The 27,045-nt window shown below is 43.5% G+C and overlaps 1 protein-coding gene across 1 annotated transcript; it reads right to left on the reverse strand.

The window, feature by feature from the left end:
- Positions 1-26,809, reverse strand: LOC140735294 (interferon-induced protein 44-like). The gene is made up of 7 exons (XM_073060217.1): positions 26,719-26,809; positions 26,589-26,634; positions 26,279-26,480; positions 16,406-16,555; positions 8,550-8,712; positions 8,369-8,466; positions 1-463 (listed from the first exon to the last, which is right to left on the reverse strand). The coding sequence occupies exons 1-7, from the start codon at positions 26,726-26,728 to the stop codon at positions 302-304; spliced, it is 831 nt and encodes a 276-aa protein (XP_072916318.1). The 5' UTR covers positions 26,729-26,809; the 3' UTR covers positions 1-301.
- Positions 26,810-27,045: the final 236 nt, after the last annotated feature.

A 27,045-nucleotide genomic window follows, 5' to 3' on the forward strand; every position in this document is an offset into this window, starting at 1 on the left:
AGCACATTGTGTGCGTTTATTCTGCCAAGTGCTCTTGGCCAGTTTATTTGAGAAACCCTTTCAGCAGATACAAACTGATTCCCCCTTCAGCTTTGCAGGGAAAGAAACGACGGAAGAATGGAACCAATTGTACAAAGTTACTAAAAGTTTACAGAAAAACAGGTGATTGTACAAATATATAAACAAGCATAAAGAATGCTAAAACTACAGGGAAAACAATAAAAACATCAATCCCACAGCAGTGTCTGTGCTCCTGAAACTGGATCGGATTCACAGCACTGGACAAGGTCAGCTGTGATCATTACACTGCTCTGAGAAATCGATCAATGTTTCTGACCATATTATCCAGAGCATACAGGGCCAGGATGCATTTTATCATCTCGATCTGACCACCTCTCCACAGATTCGAAACCACAAACATGAAACGCCTCTTTATCCCAGTATATGCTGCCAACCGCTCAAACTGGAAGAAAGGAAGGAGAGAGAGGGTATTAATGGAATTATAAACTCCACAGGCTTCATATTCACAGGCAATGGTATCAGTAACAGAGACGGAGAGAGCAGTTCCATTGGGATTGCCTTCAGCTGAACTGTGTTGTGGCCAGTGTCCTGGGGAATCACGTGAATACTGTGTAGACCAGGCTTCAGACTGGACAGAAAGGGGAGGGTTCCAAGGGCAGAATGATTAATAACTGAAGAGGAAGTGAGAGAGCGGTGGCACAGAGGAGTGAGGGGGATTTGACAAACAAAGTGTGGCAAGAAGGGCAGAAAATATCAGTAAAATGAGTCAGCACAAAGTAAAGCCTGAGTAATAGAGTTTAACTCGTGGCTAAGGAGATGGTGCAGGAGGAGGAGGGCTTCAGATTATTGGATCATTGGGCTTTCTTCCAGGGAAGGTGGGACCTGTACAGACAGGATGATTTGCACCTGAACTGGAGGGGAAGTGAATATCCCAGCAGGAAGGTTCTAGTGCTCTGAGGGTGGGGGTGTGAGGATGTTGGAGGTGTAAACTAGAGCTGCAGGGGAAGGGAGCCAGACTGTCTGAACAGATAGTGGAGTCAGGAATCAAAAGTTTGACCATGGTGGGACTAATGTTCTGAGTTTTGTATATTTCAGTGCAGGGAGTATTGTAGGAGGGGCAGATGAGCTTAAGGCATGGATCAGGACATGGAATTATGACATTGTAGACATTAGTGAGACTGGGTTGCAGGAGGAGCAGGACTGGTAGCTCACTGTTCTGGAACTCTGTTGCTTCAGATGTGATAGAGCGGGAGGAAGTAAAAGGGATGGTGTGGCAATTCTAGTCAGGGAAAATATCACAGCAGGGCTTTTACAGGGTAAATGAACAGTTCGGCTCCTGAGGCTTTATAGATGGAACTGAGGAATAAGACAGGTATGTATGACCATGTTAATGGGATTACATCATAGATCACATAATAGGCAGCAGGATTTAGATGATCAAATTAGAGAGATCACAGACTGTTATAAGGAACATAAGGTTGAGATATGTCCAGGGGTTCAGGTCTAGCCGGAGGCACCCGGCACATCCTTAAGAAAGAAGCTGAACCGAACAGCGACCCTGGGGCCACAGGTGGCAATGGTGCCAAAAACAAAGAAAACATCCAGCGAGTGGGTTTAACGAGATGTTTTCACTCACAGAACAGCCACTCACTGGATGTTTTTTCATTTTTGGCACCATTCTTTGTAAACTCCAGAGTCTGCTATGTGTAAAAATCCCAGGAGATCAGCAGTTTCTGAGATACTCAAATCACCCTGGGTGGCTTTAGTAATTAATTAGCTTGTTTAGTTTGTCTTTTTTCTTAACGATGTGCCGGGTGCACTCCGGCTAGACCTGAACCCCTGGACATGAGGTGCTTTTAACTTTCCACATATTGACTGGGACTCCCATGCTGTTAATGGGCTGGATGGGATAGAATACCTTGAGTGTGTTCAGGAAAGTTTCCTGAATCAGTGCATAGAGATCCAACTAGAGAGTGTGAGATACTAGATCTCCTACCAGGGAATGAGACAGGGAAGTGACAGAAGTATGTGTAGGCAAACATTTTCTATCTAGTGATTACAATGTCATTTGTTTCAAGATAATTGCGGTGAAGAGCAGGTTTGTTCCTTGGGTTGAGATTCTAAATAGGTGAAAGGCCAATTTTGGAAGAACCTGGCAAGTGTAGATTGGCACAGTTCCTTGGTTTTTTAGAGCTATTGAGGCATTGGTTAAGAAGAAGGGGGTGCATAGCAGGTATAGGCAGGTAAAAACAAATTAACACGCACAACAGCTGGAGGAACTCAGCTGGTCGGGCAGCATCCGTGGAAACGAACAGTCAACATTTCGGGCCAAAACCCTTCATCAGGACTGAAGAGGGAGGGGGCAGGGGCCCTATAAAGAAGGTGGGGGGAGGGTGGAAGGTGCCAGTGGTTTATAAAGCCTCAACATTACATCTTTGCTTTTATGTTCTCATCCCCTTGAAATGAACACTGGCATCGCAGTTGTCTTCCTTACCACAAACTCAACCTGCAAATGATAAGAACATAAGAAATAGGGGCCGGAGTCGGTCATCTGTCCCGTCGAGCCTGCTCCGCCATTCAATAAGATCATGGCTGATCTGACCACGGACTCATCTCCACCTACCTGCCTTTTCCCCATAACCCTTAATTCCCCGACTGTGCACAAAATCTATCCAACCTTGCTTTAAATATATTTACTGAAGTATCATCCACTGCTTCATTGGGCAGAGAATTGCACAGATCTCTGGGAAAAGCAGTACCTCCTCATCTCCATTGTAAATCTACCCCCTGAATCTCACGCTATGTCCCCTAGTTTTAGTCTCACCTAACAGTGGAAACAACTTTTCTGCCTCTATCTTATCCAACCCTCTATAATGATATATGTTTTTTATGAGATCTCCTCTCATTCTTCCGAATTCCAAAGGGTACAGTCCCAGGGGACTCGATCTCTCCTCATGTTGAATCCCCTCATCTCTAGAATCAACCTGGTGAACCTCCTCAGCACCAACTCCAAACACCTATACAGGTTACACAGGACGAGGTGTTTGCTGCCTTGTGACAAATTATAGTGGATAAATCCCCGGGGCCTGACACATGTTCCCTGTGACCTTGTGGGATGCCTGTGCAGAAATTGCAGATTCCCGAGCCAAGATATTTAAAACATCCTTCACGGGTGAAGTGCTGGAGTATTGGACGATTGCTAACGCTGTTTGGTTGTTTAAGAAAGCCTCAGAAAATGAGCTGGGAAATTACAGTCAGGTGAGCCTGACGTCAGTAGTCGGTAAGTTATTGGAAGGTATTCTAAGGGGCCAGATATATAGTAAATATTTGGATTGACAGTGACTGGTTAGTGATAGTCAACATGACTTTGTACATGATATGTCATATCTAACCAACTTTACAAGGTAGTTAACAGGAAAGTGGATGAAGGCTTGGCAGTGGATGTCGTCTCATGGCCTTTAGCGAGGCATTTGACAAGGTCCCATGTGTGAGCTTGGCATTCAAGATAAGGTAATAAAAGCTAGAGAGTGGTAGTAGATGTTTGCCTCTCTGACTGGAGGCCCGTGACTAGCGGTGAACCACAGGAATCAGGGCTGGGTCTGTTGTTGCTTCCCATTTATATCAATGATCTGGATAATAATGTGGTTAACTGGATCAGCAAATATACAGATGACAACAGGATTGTGGTGTAATGGAGAGTGAAGACAACTATCAAAGCTTGCAGCAGGATCTGGATCAGCAGGAAAAATGGGCAAAAACTTAGCAGATGGAATTTAATGCTGACAAGTGTGAGGTCTTGCACTTTGGGAAGACAAAGCAGGATAGGACTTACATGGTGCGTGGTAAGGCATTGAGCAGTAGAACAGAGGGATCTAGGAATAAAAACACATTGTTCCTTGAAAGTGGCATCAAAGGTAAATAGGGTTGTAAAGAGAGCTTTAGGCACATTGTCCCATTGTCCTTCATAAATCAATGTACTGAGTACTAGATTTGGGATGCTGTGTTGAAGTTGTATAAGATGTTGGTGAAGCCTAATGTGGAGTATTGTTTGCAGTTTTGGTCACCAGCCGATTGAATAAGTGTTTGAAAGGTTGGGGATCAATGGTGCTGGGAACTGGGACAGAAGTAGATGAGGTCCAGGGCAGATCAGCTGAATTGTAATGAGAGGGGCAGCATGATAGAGGAGCTGAGTGACATCCTCCTACCTCTCTGTCAGTGGGATCATGCTATGCACAGATTGGATGCTATGTTTCCCACCCCAATGTCAGCAATAACAGGGAACTGATTAGTAACTTCAGGAGGAGGAACCCAGAGGTCCATGAGCCAGTCCTCAGTGGGGATTCAGAGGTGGAGGAAGTCAGCAGCTTTAAATTCCTTGCTGTTACTATTTCAGAGGACCTGTTCTGGGCCTAAAAATTAAATGCAATTATGAGCAAAGCAGAAGTGCCTCCACTTCCTTAGAAGTTTACAAAGATTTGGGATGACATCTAAAACTCTGACAAACTTCTCTGGATGTGTAGTGGAGAGTATATTGACTGTCTGTCTCACAGCCTGGTATGAAAGGCTTATAGAAGGCAGAGTGGAGTGATGATGGTGCTAAATGGCGACTCCTTTGCTTTCATCTTCAGAAACAACACTATTTCCATTTTTAATATCTTTAGTTTCCCTTTCAGGGTTCTTTTGAAGACCCTGACCTGGGGTTACACGCTGACTATGGTTCTTTGCGGGAATGGGACCTGCTCTCGGTTTCAGGATCGGCCGTTGTTCGACATGTCAAGGGCTCGGCCTAAGGATTCGGCTCGGCTTTGGAAGCCTAGGATCTCGAGCCTCTGAAGATGGGCAGATCGAGGGTCGGTGTCATCAGAGGAGTCGGAATATCTGTGGCTGTGTGCCCATAGACTCGTGATCTTTGGGCACAGAGTTGGAAAAAGAACGACGTGGCGGACTTTTAACATCGTAATCCAGAGAGTTGTTTGTTATGTCTCCCTGCTCGCTGTGAAATGGAGACATCACTTTCTCCCTTATTAGGGAGAGAGCCTGTGGTATGTCGAATGCTGGGTGAACAATGTAGTCTCTGGGGTAACTGCAATCTGCGTCGTTACTGTTGCTTTGCTCACGCTTGAGTGCTCGGTGACGGTTCTGATGGTTTTTTTGCCGGTGGGGGGAGGGAGAAATTTGTTGTCCACTGCTGCTTACGTGTGGGAGGGGGGAGCTGGGGGGACTTTCGGGTTCTAACATCTGTTGTTCATTCTTTGGGACATTCCTCTGTTTTTGTGCATGGCTGTGAAGAAAAAGCATTTTAGGATGTATATTGGTGAGGACCGCTGATGAAGGATGCTGCTTTCCTACAGCAGTGTTTCTTGTCGATGTGCTCAATGGTTAGGAGGGCTTTACCTGTGATGTACTTGACTGAATCCATCCTTTGTGGGATATTCCATTAAGAGGAATTTGTGTTTCCATACTAGGCTGTGATGTAGCCAGTCAATACACTCTCCATTGCACATCTATAGATGTTTCTGAAAGTCTTTGACATCATGACAAATCTCCACAGGCTCCTATGGAAGTAGAGGCACTGCCATACTTTTTACACAATTGCATTTACCTGCTGGGTCCTCTGAAATGGTAACACAAGGAATTTAAAGTTGCTAACCATCTCTACGTCTGATTCTCCAATAAGGACTGGTTCACGGACCTCTGGTTTCCCTCTCCTGAGTCTACAGTCAGCTCCTTGGCCTTGCTGACATTGTGTGAGAGGTTGTTGTTGTGATACCAGTCGGCCAAATTTTCAATCTCCCTCCTGTATGCTAATTCATCACCAACTTTGATACGGCCCACAACAGTGGTGTCATCAGCAAACTTGAATATGGTGTTGGAGCTGTGTTAGCCACACAGTCATATGTGTAAAGTAGGGGGCTAAGCATACAGCCTTGTGGTGTACCAGTGCTGATGGAGATCGTGGAGATGTTGTTGCCAATCTGAAATGACAAGTATACAAGTGAGGAAATCCAGGATCCAATGGCACAAGGGGGTTTTTGGGCCAAAGTCTTGGAGATTATTGATTAGTTTTGAGGGGATGATGGTACTGAATGCTGAGCTGTAGCCAATAAAGAGGATCCTGATGTATGTATCTTTCCTGTTTGGATGTACCAGGGTTGTGTGAAGAACCAGTGAGGTGTCATTGGCTGCAGACCTGTTGCTCCAGTCAGCAAATTGGAGTGGATCCAAGTCAGCTCCCAGGCAGGAGCTGATATGTTTTATCACCAGACTCTGACACCACTGTTGTGGGCTGTATCAATGATGGTGATGAATTAGCATACTGGAGAGAGATTGAAAATTTGGCTGCGTGGTGTCATAACAACAACCTCTCACATAATGTCAGCAAGGCCAAGGAACTGATTGTAGACTCAGGAGAGGGAAACCAGAGGTCCGTGTGCCAGTCCTTATCGGAGGATCAGACATAGAGATGGTTAGCAACTTTAAATTCCTTGGTGTTATCATTTCAGAGGACGCAGCAGGTAAAATGGGGACAGGAGAGGTTCCCAAGGATTGGAGGGTTGTGGATGTTGCTTGTTTATTCAAAAATGGAGTAGAGATAGCCCAGGAAATTATAGACCAGTGAGTCTTACCTCAGTGGTTGGTAAGTTGATGGAGAAGATCCTGAGAGGCAGGATTTATGAACATTTGGAGAGGTATAATATGATTAGGAGTAGTCAGCATGGCTTTGTAAAGGGCAGGCCGTGCCTTATGAGCCTCATTGAATTTTTTGAGGTTGTGACTAAACACATTGATGAAGGAAGAGCAGTAGATGTAGTGTATATGGATTTCAGCAAGGCATTTGATAAGGTACCCCATGCAAGGCTTATTGAGAAAGTAAGGAGGCATGGGATCCAGGGGGAAATTGCTTTGTGGATCCAGAACTGGCTGGTCCACAGAAGGCAAAGAGTGGTTGTAGACAGGTAATATTCTGCATGGAAGTCGGTGACCAGTGGTGTGCCTCAGGGATCTGTCCTGGGACCCTTACTCTTGGTGATTTTTATAAATGACCTGGATGAGGAAGTGGAGGGATGGGTTAGTAAGTTTGCTGATGACACAAAGGTTGGAGGTGTTGTGGATAGTGTGGAGGGCTGTCAGGTTACAGCAGGACATTGATAGGATGCAAAACTGGGCTGAGAAGTGGCAGATGGAGTTCAACCCAGATAAGTGTGAAGTGGTTCATTTTGGTAGGTCAAATATGATGGCAGAATATGGTAAGACTCTTGGCAGTGTGGAGGATCAGAGGGATCTTGGGGTCTAAGTCCAAAGGATGCTCAAAGCAGATGTGCAGGTTGACTCTGTGGTTAAGAAGGCGTATGGTGTATTGTCATTCATCAATCGTGGAGTTGAATTTAGGAGCCGAGAGGTAATGTTGCAGCTACAGAGGACTCTGGTCAGACCCCACTTGGAGTGCTGTGCTCTGGTCTGGTCACCTCACTACAGGAAGGATGTTGAAGCCATAGAAAGGGTATAGAGGAGACTTACTGGGATGTTGACTGGATTGGGGAGTATGCCTTGTGAGAATAGGTTAAGTGATCTCGGCCTTTTCTTCTTGGAGCGACGGAGGATGAGCGGTGACTTGATAGAGGTGTACAAGATAATGACAGGCATGTGGATAGTCAGAGGCTTTTCCCAGGGCTGAAATGGCTAGCACAAGAGGGCACAGTTTTAAGGTGCTTGGAAGCAGGTACAGAGGAGATGTCAGGGGTAAGATTTTTGTTCAGAGAGTGGTGAGTGTGTGGAATGGGCTGCCGGCAACGGTGGTGGAGTCGAATATGATAGGGTCTTTTAAGAGGCTTTTAGGTAGGTACATGAAGCTTAGTAAAATAGAGGGCTATAGGTAACCCTAATAATTTCTAACGTAAGGACATGTTCGGCACAACTTTGTGGGCCGAAGGGCCGTATTGTGCTGTAGGTTTTCTATGTTTCTATGTTTCTCAAAACTCTTCATCACTGTGGGTGTCAGTGCAACTGGGCAGGTCACCATGTTCTCTTAGTTATCATTCTATTATGGACTTATCGAGTATGCCTGCAAGAAAATGAATCTTGGGGTTGTACGTGGTGACAAAAATATTCTTTGATAATAAATTGACTTCAAAGGTTGAACATGAATGCACATCACTGACTGAGTGTCCGATGACCGCCTGAGATCATAATTACAATGACATGGAAATGGTGGTTCACTGTTACCTGCCCGAGGTTGATCAAGGATGGACAATAAACAGTGGATGTGTGTGCAACCCCACAAAGGGGGACCGGTACACTGTAAAATCATTGTACTGATATCACTGCTCCTGATTCTACAGATTATTACCTTCTGCTGTAGTGGATTGTATTCATAAATCCATGCATTGTGTCTCTCTGGTATCCCTAATAAATCAAACTTGGTCCCAATCACAACCCTGTGAACATCTGGAAAAGAGAGATGATCCAGATATCAATATGAAGCTGCAACATTGTGACAATAGTTACTCAGACCAAAAGAAAACACTTACACTTCTGAACCACTATTGTCTCCAACTCCTGAAACTCTTTCATTTTATCACCACTGATGCAGTCCATGGTGTTGATGTCAAATACAAATGCGACTCCATGAATTACATTTTCCGGAATAACGGGATAGCTGGAAATATCTGAGTCAGGGTTGAACCTTTGCAACTGCGTGAGACAATGAAGAAATGGTTACAGAGAAGCAGCAAGAACACTGATGTTCACACTCACTCAGCACTGAGTTGAACTCTGACTGGAGAGACCAGGCTTATCAGACAAAGCCCAGTGATCAGGGCCACTGATCCATTGAGATCCACTGGGCCCCAACCTCACTCCTGCTCAGGGATTGGTGGGGTTGCTTTGTCCCTGTCAGCTGGGAATGTTGCTCTCTCCAGTTCACTCTTACTCTGCAGATCTTTTCACTGTGAGTCCACTCTGTCCCCAGGAGCTGTTTCGGAATTTGCTCTCAGTTTCTCAGTACTCAGACGCTGGTTCTGTCTAATGTGTCAATCATGTCTTTCTAAACGTCAGGACATGACAGCAAGGTGTACAGGTGAATCAGAAGCTTCTGTGTGGACAAAAGTTTCAGAATGCAGTATAATACGGATCGTTAGTCAGTTTGAAACATGATAGTCATCCATAGAGGCAGTGATCATAAAATGATTGAATTCACCCTGAAATTTGTAAGGGAACAGCTAAATTCAGTTGTCCAGTGGAGTAAAGGAATTCTGGAGGGATGAGCGGAGCTGGTTGGAGGGGGGTGGGGGGGGCACTACCAGGGATGACAGCAGAACTGCAATGGCTGGAGTTTTTTGGGAGTATTTCCGAAGGCACAGGATAGATACAGAGCAAAGAAGTATTCTAAAGGCAGGATAACATGACCGTGGCTGACAAAGGAAATCAAAGATAACATAAAAGCAAAAGTTAGGGCATATTTGTCGGAAGACGGAAGATTGGGACACTTTTGAAAAACACCTCAATGCAACTAAAAAAGCCATATGTCAAGTCACTTTTTGTCATTTTGACCATAACTGCTGGTACAGGACACAGTAAAAACAAGACAACACTTTTCAGGACCATGGTGCTACATGAACAATACAAAAAACTACACTGAACTACGTAAAAACAACACAGTAAAAAATTACACTAGACTACAGACCTACCCAGGACTGCATAAAGTGCACAAAACAGTGCAGGCATTACAATAAATAATAAACAAGACAATAGACTCAGTAGAGGGCAGTAAGTTGGTATCAGTCCAGACTCTGGGTATTGAGCAGTCTGATAGCTTGGGGGAAGAAACTGTTACATAGTCTGGTCGTGAGAGCCCGAATGCTTCAGTGCCTATTCCCAGACGGCAGGAGGGAGAAGAGTTTGTACGAGGGGTGTGTGGGGTCCTTCATAATGTTGTTTGCTTTGCGGATGCAGCGTGTAATGTAAATGTCCGTAATGGCGGGAAGAGAGACCCAGATGATCTTCTCAGCTGATCTCACTATTCGCTGCAGGGTCTTGCGATCTGAGATGGTGCAATTTCCAAACCAGGCAGTGATGCAGCTGCTCAGGATGCTCTCAATACAACCCCTGTAGAATGTGATGAGGATGGGGGGTGGGAGATGGACTTTCCTCAGCCTTCACATAAACTAGAGACACTGCTGGGCTTTCTTTGCTATGGAGCTGGTGTTGAGGGACCAGGTGAGATTCTCCGCCAGGTGAACACCAAGAAATTTGGTGCTCTTTACGATCTCTACCGAGGAGCCGTCGATGTTCAGCGGGGAGTGGTCGCCCCGTGCCCTCCTGAAGTCAACAACCATCTCTTTGTTTTGCTCACATTCAGAGACGGGTTGTTGGCTTTGCACCAGTCCATTAGCCGCTGCACCTCCTCTCTGTAAGCTGACTCGTCGTTCTTGCTGATGAGACCCACCACGGTCGTATCATCGGTGAACTTGATGATGTGGTTTGAGCTGTGTGTTGCAGCACAGTCGTGGGTCAGCAGAGTGAACAGCAGTGGACTGAGCACGCAGCCCTGGGGAGCCCCCGTGCTCAGTGTGATGGTGTTGGAGATGCTGCTTTCGATCTGGACTGACTCAGGTCTCCCCGTCAGGAAGTCTAGGATCCAGTTGCAGAGGGAGGTGTTCAGGCCCAGTAGGATCAGCTTTCCAATCTGTTTCTGAGGGATGATTGTGTTGAATGCTGAACTGAAGTCTATGAACAGCATTCGAACGTACGTGTCTTTTTAGTCCAGGTGGGTTAGGGAAAAGATGAAATATGTAGGTAAGTTTCCCAATAATAACAAAGAGGATACCAAATGATTTTTTTTGGTATATATAGAGTAAATGAGAGTAGATATTGGACCCTTGGAAAAATGATGCTGAAGTGAGTAATGGGGGACAAGGACGTGGAAGATGATCTGATAAAGTATTTCACATCAGTCTTCACTGTGGAAGACACTAGCAGTCTGCTGGAAGTTCAACAGTGCCGGGGGACAGAAGTGAGTACAGTTGCTTTTACTAGCGAGAAGGTGCTTTGGATGCTGAAAGCTCTGAAGGTAGATAAGTCATCTGGTCCAGATGGACGACACCCCAGGGTTCAGAAAGAGGCAGTGACGAGATTGTGGAGGCATTAGTAATTATCTCTCAAGGGTCACTAGATTCTAGCATGGAACTGGAGGACTGTAAACTACACCTGTCACCCCACTCTTCCCAGAAGGGAACTATAAGCCAGTTAGCCCAATCTCAGTGGTTGGGAAGAATCCATTATTAAGGATGAGATCTCAGATCTCAAGAGGCACATATTAAAATAGCCTGAAGTCAGCTCAGTTTCCTTGAGGAAAATCTTTCTGACAAAATTGTTGGAATTCTTTGAAGAAATAACAAGCAGGATAGACACATCAGTGGATGCTGTGTACTTGGATTTTCTGATGTATATTGGGAAGGTGGCTCACAATGACACTGCTTCGTAAGATACGAGCCTATGCTCTTACAGGAAGGATACTAACATGGATATCGGATTGGCTGATTGTCAGGAGGCAAAATGTGAGAATAAAGGGAGCTTTTTGTAGTTGCCTGCGGGTGACTACTAGTTAAGATCACTTCATTTTATATTGGATGGGAATGATTTGGATGATGGAAGTCATGGCTTTGTGGCCAAGTCTGCTGGTGATACAACACTTGTTGGAGGGGCAGGTAGTGTGGAGGGATTAGAAAGACTGATGAAGGTTTCGACAGATTAAGATAATGGACAAAGAAGTGGCAGATGGAATGTAGTGTTGTGAAGTGTATGGTCATACACACAGGTAGAAGGAATAAAAGAGCAGACTATTTTCTAACAGGGGACAAAATTTAAAGATCTGAGGTGATAAAGTACTGGGAGCATTGGTGCAGGATTCCCTGAAAGATAACTTGCAGATTGAGTCAGTGGTGAGGAGGACAAATGTGATGTTAGCACTCATTTTAAAATACTAAAATCTGGAATCCCTCTATATCCCTACCATCCATGTGCCTATCCAAACCTCTCTGAAACATTGACATTGAGCTCACATGCACCACTTGTGCTGGCAGCTTGTTCCTCACACTCATGACACTCTGAGTGAAGAATTGTCCCCTGATGTTCCCCTTCACTTTTCACCTTTCACTCTTAACTCATGACCTCTGGTTGTCATCCCACCCAACCTCAGTGGACAAAGCCTGCTTGTATTTACCCTATCTATACCCTCATAATTTGTATAACCCAATGAAATATCCTCTCAATAGTCTAGGTCCGACGGAATAAAGTCCTAACCTTTTCAATCTTTCCTTATCACTCAGATCCTCCAGACTGGACAACATCCTTGTAAATTTTCTCTGATCTCATTTACGGTACATATTTCCTGTAGGTTGCTGACCAAAACTGCACACTATACTCCAAATTAGGCCTCACCAATGTCTTATACAACTTCAACATGACATCCCAAATCCTGAACTCAATACATTGATTTATGAAGGCCAATGTGTCAAAAGCTTTCTTTACAACCCTATCTACCTGTGATGCCACATTCAACAAATTACGGACCTGTATCCTAAGATCCCTTTGTTCTACTACACTCCTCAGTGCCCTACCACATACTGTGTAAGAACTACTCTGGCTGGCCCTACTGAAGTGCAAAAATCCAATGTCTCATCCAATTTACTACCTCATATTGAACACTGAGCAACTGAATCTTCTTGACCAACCTCCATGCCGAATCTTGTCAAATGCCTTGCTAAAGTTCATGTAGACAACTTCCATTGCCTTTCCTTTATCAACTTTCCTGAGAACTTCCTCGAAAAACTGTATATGATTGGTTAGTCCTGATCTAACAAACAGGAAGTCATACTGACTATCCTTAATATGTCCATATCTATACAAATACTTATATATCCAGTCCTTAGAACATCTTCCAATAACTTTCCCACAACTGGCATCAAAGTGACTCGCCTACAATTTCCAGGTTTATGTTTGGAGCTTTTGCTAAGCAGCAGAATAGCATTGGATACCCTCTCATCCTCCGGTACCTCTCCTGTCGCTAAGGATGATTTAAATATCTCTGTTATGGTCCTGGCAGTTTCTGCACTGGTCTCCCGAGTGTCCACGGGAACACCTTTTTAGGTGCTGGGAATTTATTCACCCTGATTTGCCTAAAGATAGCAAACATCTCCTCCTCTGTAATCTGTACAAGGTCTATGAGATCGATGCTGCTTTGCCTCAATTCTATAGACTCTGTGTGTGTCTCCTGAGTGAATACAGATGCAAAAACTGTTTAAGATTCCTCCGTTTGTTTTGGATCCACACATGGATCACCATTCTGATCTTCCAGAGGACCAATTTTGCCCCTTGCAATCCTTTTGTTCTTAATATATCTGTAGAATCCCTTCGGATTCTCCTTACGTTGTCTGCAAGAGCAAATTCATGCCTTCTTTTAGCTCGCCTCATTTATTTACTAAATGTTCTCTTGCATTTCTTACTCCATAAGCACCCCATTTCTTCATCCCTGCCTATACTTGCCATCCACCTTTTTTCTCTTAGCCAGTTCTCAATATCTCTTGAAAACCAAGGTTCCCCACATGAATTATCTCTGCCCTTTTTCTCACAGGCATATAAAAGCTTAGTTCTCTCAAAATGTCTCTTCTAAACGCCTGCCAATTACTAAGTACACCTTTCCCAGAAAACAAACTGTTCCAATTGACATTTTCCTTATAATTTCTGTTCAAAATTGGCCTTTCCCCAATTTAAAATCTCAACCCGCAGACCAGACCTAGCTTTTTGTATATTTACCTTAATTCTAATGGTATTGTGTAGGGGTGTATGGGGTGTGCAGGGTGGGTAGCACCTCTGGTGGTGGACTTGTCAAGCTCCACCCAGGGCCTGCTCGTCAACCTTAATTCCCCACCCGCCACCCAGGTGTCTCCAAGTAACTGTTTGCACGTGACAGTGGCCACACCCCGGTACACCGTTTGACAGGTGGGCTCAACCAGTTGAGATTAACCGGGAATCTCCAATCCTGGGGAGGTAGGGATATGCCTACCCTCGCATGCAAAGCCAGTTCCTGCGGACTGGGTGGATAAGATTCACTACGAGATCCATCAGCCAAGAAGGCGGTGCTGCAATGCTTCCTGGAAAGCAAAGGACACGACAAGACACAGAAGACACACGGATATCCACTGCAGCTGAGGAAGTCTCCATTCGTGGCAATTTTTCATACCATTGTCCAAGATTTTTGAGACTGAGAGAGTGGAACAGCCCCAGTGCAACAGTTTTTTCACTACAAAACTTCTTCCACACAGTTCTAAAACATCGTCGGAAATGACAGATACACAACACCATGGCAATTTGGTCACAATGCAAAGTGTTCCCCTACACAAACTTCTGTCACCTGCCCTGGTTCATTCCCTAATAGCAGATACAGTTTCACACACTGTCTCACTGGGACTGCTATGTACTGATTAAGGAAACTTCCCTGAACACATTGGACAAGTTTAATCCCATCAAGCCTTCATACAGTATGATATTCCCAGTCAGAATGTGGAAATTAAAATCACCTATATTAACAAACTAATGTTTCATACAACAGCCTGTGATTCCTTCACTAATTTGTCCCTCCAAATCCCTCGGCCTGTTGGATGGTCTGTAATATAACCCCTTTCACATGGTCATGCCTTTCTTACAGCTCACTTCCACCATGTCCCTGTGTGTTAATCCATGACTAACCTCCGTCACCGTGTCCCTGTGTCATGGTCCTGGCTGGCATTTCCCACCTTTTCCCTTTCCTCCCTAATTGGTCCTTAATCCCCACACTTGATTCCCAATCTATCCCAATTCCTGTCAATCACCAGCACCTGGTTTCCGTTAGCCACCAGAGGATAAGACCCCGCCAGCTCCGGTCAGCCCTTGCCAGATTGTTGGTCGACTCTCAGAGAGAGAGGAACTTTGTTCCAAGTCTTCCACCCCATATCTCTTCGTGAATCAAGCCTCCCTAGTCCTGACTCAGCCTGGTCTCGATTCTGCGCTCACTACGGAGATTCTGCCTCCTGATCTTGCCTCTGTGTCAGAGTCCTGCATTTGGGTTCGTTATTCCTGCCACATCCCTGTAACACCATGTGTGTTACTCCAGGACTAATCTCTGTCACCGTGTCCCCATGTGTTACTCCAGGACTAATCTCTGTCACTGTGTCCCTGTGTGTTACTCCAGGACTAATCTCTGTCACTGTGTCCCCGTGTGTTACTCCAGGACTAATCTCTGTCACTGTGTCCCCGTGTGTTACTCCAGGACTAATCTCTGTCACTGTGTCCCCGTGTGTTACTCCAGGACTAATCTCTGTCACTGTGTCCCCGTGTGTTACTCCAGGACTAATCTCTGTCACTGTGTCCCCGTGTGTTACTCCAGGACTAATCTCTGTCACTGTGTCCCCGTGTGTTACTCCAGGACTAATCTCTGTCACTGTGTCCCCGTGTGTTACTCCAGGACTAATCTCTGTCACTGTGTCCCCGTGTGTTACTCCAGGACTAATCTCTGTCACTGTGTCCCCGTGTGTTACTCCAGGACCAATCTCTGTCACTGTGTCCCTGTGTGTTACTCCAGGACTATTCTCTGTCATTGTGTCCCTGTGTGTTACTCCAGGACTAATCTCTGTCACTGTGTCCCTGTGTGTTACTCCAGGACTAATCTCTGTCACTGTCCCTGTGTGTTACTCCAGGACTATTCTCTGTCATTGTGTCCCTGTGTGTTACTCCAGGACTAATCTCTGTCACTGTGTCCCTGTGTGTTACTCCAGGACTAATCTCTGTCACTGTCCCTGTGTGTTACGCCAGGACTAATCTCTGTCACCGTGTCCCTGTGTGTTACTCCAGGACTAATCTCTGTCACTGTGTTCCTGTGTGTTACTCCAGGACTAATCTCTGTCACTGTCCCTGTGTGTTATTCCAGGACTAATCTCTGTCACTGTGTCCCCGTGTGTTACTCCAGTACTAATCTCTGTCACTGTGTCCCCGTGTGTTACTCCAGGACTAATCTCTGTCACTGTGTCCCCGTGTGTTACTCCAGGACTAATCTCTGTCACTGTGTTCCCGTGTGTTACTCCAGGACTAATCTCTGTCACCGTGTCCCTGTGTGTTACTCTTTGATTGCTTTTCTCCACGTATTTCTGTGTAACTTCATTTACAGAGTGCAACACTTTCTGAGCCCAGGTTATCGCTGCATCCCTTTGGAATCAGGCCACAGTCTTCTGTCCTTCAGTTTTGTGGGAAACTTTTTTGGGCCCATTTCTCCTTTCCCTTTCCGTGTTTGCTCAGTGTTTTATGAAACTCCAGTCGTGTGTATCAGAAATATGAAGTAACTGAGGAAACTCACGTTTGTTCCATTGGGAACTCTTCCTTCCAGGATCATCTGTAACACTCCGTTTTTCTTTTCCCAATTCACTCTCTTTGTCTGATAAAAGTTCATCACATTCCATCCAGTAGAATCCCAAAATTTTATCTTCCCTTCTCTGTAGCACCTGAGCTGTGAATTTTCAAAAAGATGTACATGTTTATGGCTTCTTTGATGGTGAGTGAAGTTTTGTGTGTTGTAGGACACACGGCAGCCAATGTTCACACAGCAAGATCCCATAAACAGCAGAATAGTGAGCAACAGAGTATCTGCTTTTGCTTTGTTGGATGACAGCACAAAATACAGATCGGGACACGGAGCACGGCCTTCTTTTCCCTCAATGATGGGATATCCCAGGACACAGGAATTCCATTTCCCTCACTGCCATGGGACTGTTTACATCCCTGTCAGAGGGCAGATGAATCGTTGGTGTATGGACCCTGAGACACTCTGACTGCTGCAGATATATCCAGGATTACTGTGTTTAAATCTCTGGATTCCTCTTTCAATCTGCAAACTTCCAGTTCACTGAGGAAACCAGATTAATATGGACAGTCTGGGGTGAAAGAAACCGAGAATGTGGAGGATACTCGACAGATCAGTAGCATCCCCGGAGAAAGGAACCGGGAATGTTCTCAAGAGAATGAAATTGGAGAATGCCTGCAAGACGGCTTTTTAGAGAAATGTGGTTGACATCACTTGAGAAAAGTGGTTCTGGATTAGGTATTCTGAAATTAATCAGATTTTATTAAGAACTTTATGGTAAAAGAACCCTTAAGAGGCAGTGTTCATAAGATGATTGAATTCACCCTGATGTTTGAGAGAGAGAAATTAAAATAAGATGTATTAGTATTACAGTGGAGCAAAGGGAATTACAGTCAGCCCTCCTTATCTGAGAGGGATTGGTTCCGGGACTCCTCGTGGATACCAAAATTCGCGGATGCTCGTCCCTTATTCAACCTGTCTCAATGACGTGGATCTTAGGACCCAGCGGAACCCCAGACTATATTTAACGGGACTCAGTGCGGTGGAAATTAGGACCCAGCAGCAGAGATCTGAATCTGCAGTGTTTCTGTTCATGAAAATAATCACGATAATGATTGAAAATAAAGCAGGTTTCCGGTGACGTTATCGTCGAGAATGGCAGCTTAAGTCACTAGCTCCTCTGGAAAAACGTGTATTAAGCCCTGTTAACCCTTCAAATATAATATTTTTCAAAAAATATTTGAACTGAAAAGAGGGGCAAGAATGGAGAAAAAGAATGGAAATAAAAAAAGCGACACTGGGGAGACTGCGGCCGAGAGGAGTGCAGCGAGCGGCTCTCCTACCCGACCGTGTGCTAGCGAGGTGGACACTGGGCCTCGTTCAGGCGAAGCGACGAATATGATCGAAATCCTGAAAGAGATAAGGGAGTTTCAGAAAGAAATAAAGCAGCAGGTCCATGATATTAGGTCAGAGCTCGCCAGCGTCAATCAAAAAATAGCGGTGGCAGGGACTTGAATTGAGAACGTGGAAGATCGCGTTCAAAATGTGGAACGGATACTGAGTAAGACAATAAAAATATTACATCACCAAGAAGGTAAACTACTTGACCTGGAGGGAAGATCATGGCGGAATAATATCAGAATCTACAACGTTCCCGAAGGAGCGGAGGGCTTGTCTATGACGGAGTTTGTCGGAAAGTTACTGCAGGACGCGCTGGATCTTCCCTCAGCTATGGAGCTGGAAGTCGAAAGAGCCCATCGCGCGCTCATCCCGAAAACTACCTGGGATAGAAAGCCACGCTTAATAATAATTAAATTCCTTCGTTACAGCACCAAGGCGGAGATCCTACGAAGGGCCTGGGGTAAGAAGACAGTTTTTAGATGATACATTAATATATTTTGACCAATATTACCCCCCCCCGTGGTACTGCAGAAACGCAAAGAATACTCTGAAGTAAGGCAAGAACTAAAGCAAAAAAAATTAGATTTCAAACTCCATACCCTGCTAAACTTCGAGTGTTTTATGACAACGGGACGCGGTTGTACCAGACAGTGGAAGAGGCGATTACAGACATGAAGGCCAGAGTGTTCCCCGTCAGCATGACCAAAACGAGAGAAAGCCTGGCTGAGGAATTATCCCACTCCACTTGGGAAATAGTGTGAGAATCGAGAAGGCAGGAGACGGGAGGAGGCCAAGAGAAATATATCAGGAAGAGACCGGGAGTTTCCCAAAGACAGTCCTCAGCCCCTTCAGAAGAGCCATAAGGTTTGGCTAACTTTAAAAATGTTGAGAAGCTAAACGGAAGCAAAAGTATACGGTGATATACCTATCTCGAGAAATACTTATTATAATGTGGATTTTATATTACTTAGTTATTCTTTATTCGCTCACTTACTCCTTTTTCCCCCACCACAATGAGTATATATGTGTGCATATATGTGTATGTATGTAATATATTTGTGTGTGTGTATATATATATATATATATATACACGGAAATCTTTTCTGTGTAATGGATTTATTCACTGACTTTTATGAATACTGCAATTGGGGCCCTCAACTCACAAGTAGGAGGGGTTATCCCCCACAGCTAGACATTTCCTCTAGCTCAACGCAGGGTCATCTACCAGAGACCTCAGCCTTGGAATCACACGTTTGTTGCCATTTTTGTTATTATTTTCATTTCTTGGTTCTTATTTGTTCAGAGAGTAGATCGATTAAGTTTTATTCTAATTTCAATGATACATTGACAGATAGATACAGATGGCTAAGGACCAGGTAAAATTCATTTATTTAATGTCAATGCGCTATTAAATCCAATCAAACTTAAGAGAATTTTATCCAAAATGAAAAAAGAACAAGCCCATGCAGTATATTTATAGGAAACTCATTTAAGTGATAATGAGCATAAAAAAACTAAAGAGAATGGGCTTCACTAATCTGTTTTTCTCCTCATATAAATTAGGACATAGGAGAGGAGTTGCTATTCTTATCTCAAGTAAGCTAAATTTTGAAAAAGTATTTGAAATGGGAGATAAAGAGGGCAGATATATTCTGGTAAGGGGAAATAAAGACAGAAATTCAGTTACTCTATTGAATATATACACACCCCAGGAAGTGATATTGGTTTCTTTCAGAAAATTACTGATATTATGGTAGTGGAAACAGAAGGTCTCCTGATATGTGGGGGAGACTTAAATTTACAATTACAACCAAATTTAGATTCTTCCAATAGAAAAACCTATGAAACAAAATCTTTACATAAGAAAGTTAATACACTTTTTGAGGATGTTGGTTTAATTGATATATGGAGGGACCTTTTCCCTGAGAGAAGGGATTACACTCATTATTCTGCTCCCCATTCTGTATCTACAAGAATAGACTATTTCATAACATTTGGAAAAGACAAAATAAACACCGGTGGAATTGGGACAATAGATATAAATGACCATGCAACTATATGTTGATTTTGACCTACAAGCAAAGAATACTATTTGGAAACTAAATTCAAGTCTACTCAATGATCTGTACTTTAAGGAACAAATTAAAAAAGAAATTTGTCTCTACTTAGAACTTAATGATAATGGAGAGGTTTCACCTCCCATTTTATGGGATACTCTGAATGTGGTCTTAAGAGGGAAAATTATAGCAATTATTATCTTCATATAAGAAAAAAAAGGAATAAAACATTAGAGGAATTACAAAATAGGCTGAAGGAAATAGAGAAAAAACACATTGAATTTGGTACAGGATACATTAGGGGAAATTAAAGGAATTAGGAATGAAATAAATAGTTTGGCTATGCAAGAAATCAGGAGAAACTTAATGTTTCTGAAACAGAGCCATTATGAAAGTGGATCAAAATGTATGAAAATACTGGCATAGAAACTGAAAAAAAAGATAGTAGAAAATACATTTCATAGAATTAAGGGCCCAAGAATGAAAATGATAAAAAAAATAAGCAAAGTGAAATTCAAGAAGCTTTTGAAGTGTTTTACAAAACTCTATATTCCAAAGTTCCAGGGGGAAGCATAACCCAAATTGACACCTTATTGAATTTTCTAGAGTTACCCACTTTAAGCGAAGAACAAAACAGAACGATGACTGCTGACATAACTGAAGTTGAATTAAAAACTGCAATTAGTAGGCTTAAATTAAGCAAGTCACCAGGATCAGATGGGTATACGGCAGAGTGGCACAAAGAATTTAAAAATGAGTTAATTCCTGTTTTACTCCCCACACTGAACTGGGCTCTAAAAAAAGCACAAATGCCACCCAGTTGGAAGGAAGCGATAATCTCAGCTATACCGAAAGAAGGCAAGGATAAAATGGAATGTGGGTTATTTAGAACAATATGTAGATTATAGGTTATTGTTCAATATGTAGATTATAGGTTACATTATTCTTAATGTAGATTATAGGTTATTTACCTCCATCGTGGCCAAACGATTAGAGGAGTTTCTACCCAAACTGATGCGTAACGATCAGACAGGTTTTATACAACAACCCCAAACACAAGACAATATATGAAGGACACTTCACATTATGGATCATATACAAAAAAATAAAATCGAAGCAATAGTGATAAGCGTGGACACTGAAAAAGCACTTGATTCAGTTCATTGGAATTTTCTTTACAGAGTTTTACATAGACTTGCTTTCCAAGACACAATTATTAAAACTGTACAGACACTATATGACAATCCTATTGCTAGGATTAAAATCAATGGATATTTATCAAATAGTCTTACCCCAGAAAGGGGCACAAGACAGGGTTGTGCAATGTCACCACTACTCTGCACTATATCTGGAACCATTAGCTCAATATATGAGACAAAATGAAGATATCAGGGGAATTACTATTAAAGGGACAGAGCATAAAGTGGCTTGTTATGCAGATGACATTTTGATCTATCTAGGGTAACGAACATACTCTTTACCTAAATTGATGCAATCCTTTGAACAATATGGTCAATTATCAGGATACAAGATCAGCATAGATAAAACCCAATTACTTTCATATTACTATAGCCCACCAAGAGAACTTGAAAGTTGATACCCCTGGGCATGGCACACAGAGTCTTTCAATTATTTGGGCATTATTATGCCAAAAGATTTGGCAAAATTATCAAAATGTAATTATCAGCCTCCATATAAAAAAATTAAGGAAGATATGGCAAGGTGGAGCCTGATTCCTTTTTTCAATCTCAGTTCAAGGATTGAGTCTATTAAAATGAATATACTGCCCAGACTGTTATATCTCTTTCAGACCCTACCAATAGAGATTAATCAAAATCAATTCAATGAATGGAACAAGATGTTATCAAGGTATATTTGGCAGGGTAAAAGGCCTCGAGTTCATCTCAAAACTTTGCAAATAGCAAAGGAAAAGAGGGGATGGGGCCTACCTTCTCTTAGAGATGATTATTTTGCAGCACAGTTGAGAGCTGTGATATGGTGGTGCAACCCAACATATGACGCTCAATGGAATAACATTGAGGAGCGGGTACTTCCCATCCCCATACAAGCAATTTTGGCTGATAACAACCTGCAAAGGTACATAAATACTATTGATAACCCATGGGTGAAATTGACTCTTAAAATATGGAAAACTACTATAACAGAATATAATCTAGAGGGAGATATTGCAATTCTTAAATGGTGTGCATATGACTCGGATTTTACACCAAATAAATTGGATGCTAGATTTAAGGACTGGACAGCTAAAGGCTGACAGAATCTAACAGTTCTTTGCAACATAATGAAAGAAGGAACACTGTTCAGTTTTGAAATGCTTAAAGAGAAAGACTAATTAGAAAAACAAGATTTTTATCGGTATTTACAGATGCGACAATATGTTAATAAGATGCTTAAAAATGTAACCAATGCAAGTACATGCTCAATAGAGCTATTTAGAAAAGCATATAATTCGGATAATGGTAGTAGCATCATTTCAAGCATGTATAAGGGGTTGTCAAATCTTAAAACACATTCGACTTCATACATTAAAACAAAATGGGAGAAGGAAGGAGGGATAATTATATCTGAGGAAGAATGGACAATAATATGGAGGTATCAATAGAAGTGTACCAGTTCACAGAAATGGAGGGAGTTTGGATGGAAAAATAAGATATTTTATTACACCCTCTCAGAAATCCCATTATGATAGTAACCTCCCTGTTTGCTGGAGAAATTGTGGAAATCAAAATGCAAATCATTATCATATTTTTTGGGACTGCCCTGTTATCAAAGACTATTGGAGGGGGATACACAATGCCCTACAAGACATTTTTAAATGTGAAATACCCTTAGAGAGTAAGACCATATATTTTGGATATATACCTCAAGAATGGTTGAAAAGAGATAAATATTTAATGAATATACTGTTGGTGGCAGGTAAAAAGACTCTTACTAGGAAATGGTTATCACAGGAGAGCCTAACTTTAAATACATGGATGGAAATTACAATGGACATTTACAAAATGGTGAAGATAACAACGTCTGTTAATCACGAAGAAATCTGCAGATACTGGAAATTCAAACAACAACACACAGAAAATGCTGGTGGAACACATCAGGCCAGGCAGCATCTATAGGGAGAAGCACTGTCGACGTTTCGGGCTGAGACCCTTCATCAGGACTAACTGAAAGGAAAGATAGTAAGAGATTTAAAAGTAGTGGGGAGCGGGAGAAATGCGAAATGATAGGAGAAGACCGGAGGGAGTGGGATGAAGCTAAGAGCTGGAAAGGTGATTGGTGAAAGTGATACAGAGCTGGAGAAGGGAAAGGATCATGGGACGGGAGGCCTCAGGAGAAAGAAAGGTGGGGGGGGGAGCACCAGAGGGAGATGGAGAACAGGCAAACAACTAAATATGTCAGGGATGGGGTAAGAGGGGGAGGAGGGGCATTAACGGAAGTGAGAGAAGTCAATGTTCAAGGTCTTGTTCCTCCAACCTGAGTTTGGATTCATTTTGACAGTAGAGGAGGCCATGGATAGACATCAGAATGGGAATAGGACGTGGAATTAAAATGTGTGGCCACTGGGAGATCCTGCTTGTTCTGGCTGACTGAGCGTAGGTGTTCAGCGAAACAGTTTCCCAGTCTGGGTCGGGTCTCACCGATATATAAAAGGCCACACCGGGAGCACCGGACGCAGTATACCACACCAGCCGACTCACAGGTGAAGTGTCGCCTCACCTGGAAGGACTGTCTGGGGCCCTGAATGGTGGTGAGGGAGGAAGTGTAAGGGCAGGTGTAGCACTTGTTCCGCTTACAAGGATGTGCCAGATTATGATTATGATTATGATTGTTCCAGCTGGGGGCTCCAGCAAATATGCTTGCCAAATATTGCTCCAGCAAATATATGAAACAGGTTAGCAATGATATATACAGAAGTGTGGAAATAGGAATCAAAACCAAGCTCTATCGAAGTCTAGGGGTAAATGAATAGTCTTATGATGGTTCAGTTCAGTTCAGTTTAGTTTAGATCGAGGTAGTTCTAGTGTAACATTGGAGAGAGAGAGAGAGGGATGATGTAGTATTATGGCTTCTTCACTAATTGTTTACTTTGCTCCAAGGACACTCACTTTGCCTGCTCATGTGGATTCCTGCTGAGACGGCAAGGCGGGACCAGGTGATGGACAGCTGATGGATGGCCGGTACCCCGTTAGGGGAGATAAAAAGCAAGTCTGCGAAGACACAAGCAGACACACCACGGGACACTGAAAGAGCGTTCTGCACCCACGAGAAGGTGGGGGGTTTGCAGGATCGATTTGGGGGAATCGATCAGAGGCTCACAGTGTGTGAAGGCAGACTGGTGGGGGCTTGTGTGAGTGTCCATCCTCGCCTGGGTGACAAGCCTACCACTGAAGAATCGTCGTGCCAGGTACGGAGCGGTCACAGTCAGTGACCACAACAGGAAAGAAGACAACAGAAAGTTTGACTGCAACTGCATCACCTCTCTCTCTCTCTCTCTCTCTCTCTCTCTCTCTCTCTCTCTCTCTCTCTCTCCCCCACACACCCCCCCAATGGTACACCAGCAACTACCTCGACCTAATCTAAACTAAACTGAACTGAACTGAACCATCATAAGACTATTCATTTACCCCTAGACTGTGAAAGAGCTTGATTTTGATTCCTATTTCCACACGTCTGTATATAACATTGCTAACCTGTTTCATATATTTGCATTTTATAGTACTGTATTACTTAGTTTACTAATAAACACTATTAGTTACAGTAATACCAGTCTCCAAAGTGTATTCCATTTCTGCTGGTTCGGTAACCCAGTCACGGGGTACATGACATGTGGAAGACACCAGCAATATGCCAGAAATGCTAAAGTGTCAGGGACAGGAGTGAGAGTAAGAAGGTGCTCGGGAGGTGGAAAGGTCTGAAGGTAGACGTAATGTAGACCAGAGGAATTGCAGCCCAGAGTTCTGAAATGGGGACCTGAAGAGATTGTGGAGGCAGTCACTGGTAGTGATTTGAAGAAACACTCAATTCTAGCATGATTCTGGAGGAGTGAAAATTTGCAAATGTCACTCCATACACCCACTCTTCAAATCTTAAACTTCAAAGTTCAAAGTACATTTATTATCAAAGTATACATACTTTATACAACCTTCAGATTTGTCTTCTAACAGGCAGCCACAACACAAAGACACCAAAAAGAACCCATATATAAAGAAGACCATTGACACCCAATGTGCAGAGAAAAAACACATCATGCAAACGATAACCACAAGCAAATTGCACTCCGAACCAAAACCTGCAAAGAGAGATCCATAGTTCAGCACAGAGCCGAGTCGTGGAACAGTGATCTGAACTGGCCCATCCCTCACCTCAGGCCCTGACACCCAAACATTTTCAATCTGACCTGGTGCCTAAATCAACGTCCAAACATCAAGTTCAATCATCTAGAAATGCTCTTGGGGCAGGGCCCCAGTGGCTTGATTTGGCCTGTACCTGAACTTCGCAATTCCACCCTCCACTTAAATCTCCATCCAGGCATCAGGTTCAATTTGCCTCAGTACGGTCTGGGACCTGGACACCACTGTATCAATCTGTCTAATTTCTTCTGCAGGATCCCTGTTTTCCCAAAATGGCCTACCTTCCAACTATGTTCATATTGTCCACAGATCTGGCTACTAAGTCATTAATTCCGTCATCCAAATCATTGGCAAACTACATGAGAAGAAGCAATCCCAATATCGACCCTTCTGGAACATGACTAGTCACTGGCAGCCAACCGGGAAAAGCCCCATCTATTCCAATACTTTGCCTCCTGCCAGTCAGCCCATCTTCTGTCCATGCTAGTACCTCTCCTGTAACACCATGGGCTATTAACTTGTTTAGCAGTTTCATGTGTGATTCCTTGTCAAAGGCCTTCTGAAAATCTAATTAAACAGCATACACTGACTCTCCTTTGTGTATCCTACCTGTTATTTCTTCAAAGAATTACATCAGAATTGTCAGGTAAACTATCCCCTGACTTTGGCCTATTTTGTCCTGTGCCTGCAAGTGTATCAAAACCTTTTCCATAATATGGAGTCTAGCATTTTCCCAGCCACTAAACTCATGCTAATTAGCCTATAATTTCTTGTCTTTTGCCCCCGACCTCCCTTAATTTCCCAGCAAATTGTTCACTGGTTATCGGGACATGTATTTAAATGGCAACTTTCTCAGCCACTAGAGCTTCAGGGGTGCTTCCCACCCAATAGTTTGGAGTGAGGCTTGTTGGACCATTCATTGCCTCTGATGTGGACACTGGGCTACATCAGGGAGATAGAAAATGGGCAATGAATTCATGGTGAATACATCATCTTATACAGTTCGTGTGTTTATATTAAAGTGACGGCAGTGAGTGTACCTCTGGAGTGACAGAATGGGGATTGTCTCCTATCGGGACACAGCTTATGGTCTCTCCTCGTGGATCCAGAGCCGAGAGGAATGTGTTGATGGTCGATGATTTCCCAGCCCCAACCAGGCCGAAGAGTAGGATGTTTATACAGCCTCCACAGCCCTCAGGAGGGTTGTAGTTACGCACGTAGTCCCTCAGAGTGTCCAGATTCCTGACAAAGACAGAGGCAAGCATCAGCTGTCTGGGTGAAACGGGTTAACGAAAACATCACAGTTACCTGTGTCGGTTGGGATGACACACCGTGATTAAGGGAACCTACCGCTTGTCCATGGTTGGGGAGTGAAAACAGCCCTCCTTTGAAAAATCTGAAATGCAATATGAAAGCATTAATTTCTTTGTTTTACTCACGCAAGGGTGGTCTCAGTAACAGACAGAACATAGAAACTTACCGCTTCCCATGTTTGGCGCCGTGTGTACACAGTAATCTGCGGAGAGTTGATTGCGATTTAGACTGCGCAAATCCAAGTAAGTTTCTATCTTGCAGTTTCACTTTGCGACTGGTCAATGTGCGAACTTGGGCAGGATGCTCAATGTAAGGCAGAAACTAGTAAATAATTTTACAGTGACATCACGTGATGTTCATTCCGCTCTTCCTGTTCGTCCGGATCCAGAGACTCCTCCCAGGGCGAACACCTTATCCGTGAACAGCCCTTTGCGTTTATAAGACTATGACCTTACCTTTACGTTAAATTGAAATCTACCATTAAAGTCAGAAG

This window comes from Hemitrygon akajei, chromosome 1 (genome assembly GCF_048418815.1).
Source record: "Hemitrygon akajei chromosome 1, sHemAka1.3, whole genome shotgun sequence".
NCBI classification, from domain to species: Eukaryota; Metazoa; Chordata; class Chondrichthyes; order Myliobatiformes; family Dasyatidae; genus Hemitrygon; species Hemitrygon akajei.

What these genes read in the sequence shown, in the direction of transcription:
- LOC140735294 (XM_073060217.1), bottom strand. An exon ending in GAGTTCCCAATGGAACAAAC is followed by an intron (nt 8,713 to 16,405) that starts GTGAGTTTCCTC and finishes TGTCTCACGCAG; the next exon opens with TTGCAAAGGTTCAACCCTGA. An exon ending in ACAATCCACTACAGCAGAAG is followed by an intron (nt 464 to 8,368) that starts GTAATAATCTGT and finishes CCTTTCTTCCAG; the next exon opens with TTTGAGCGGTTGGCAGCATA.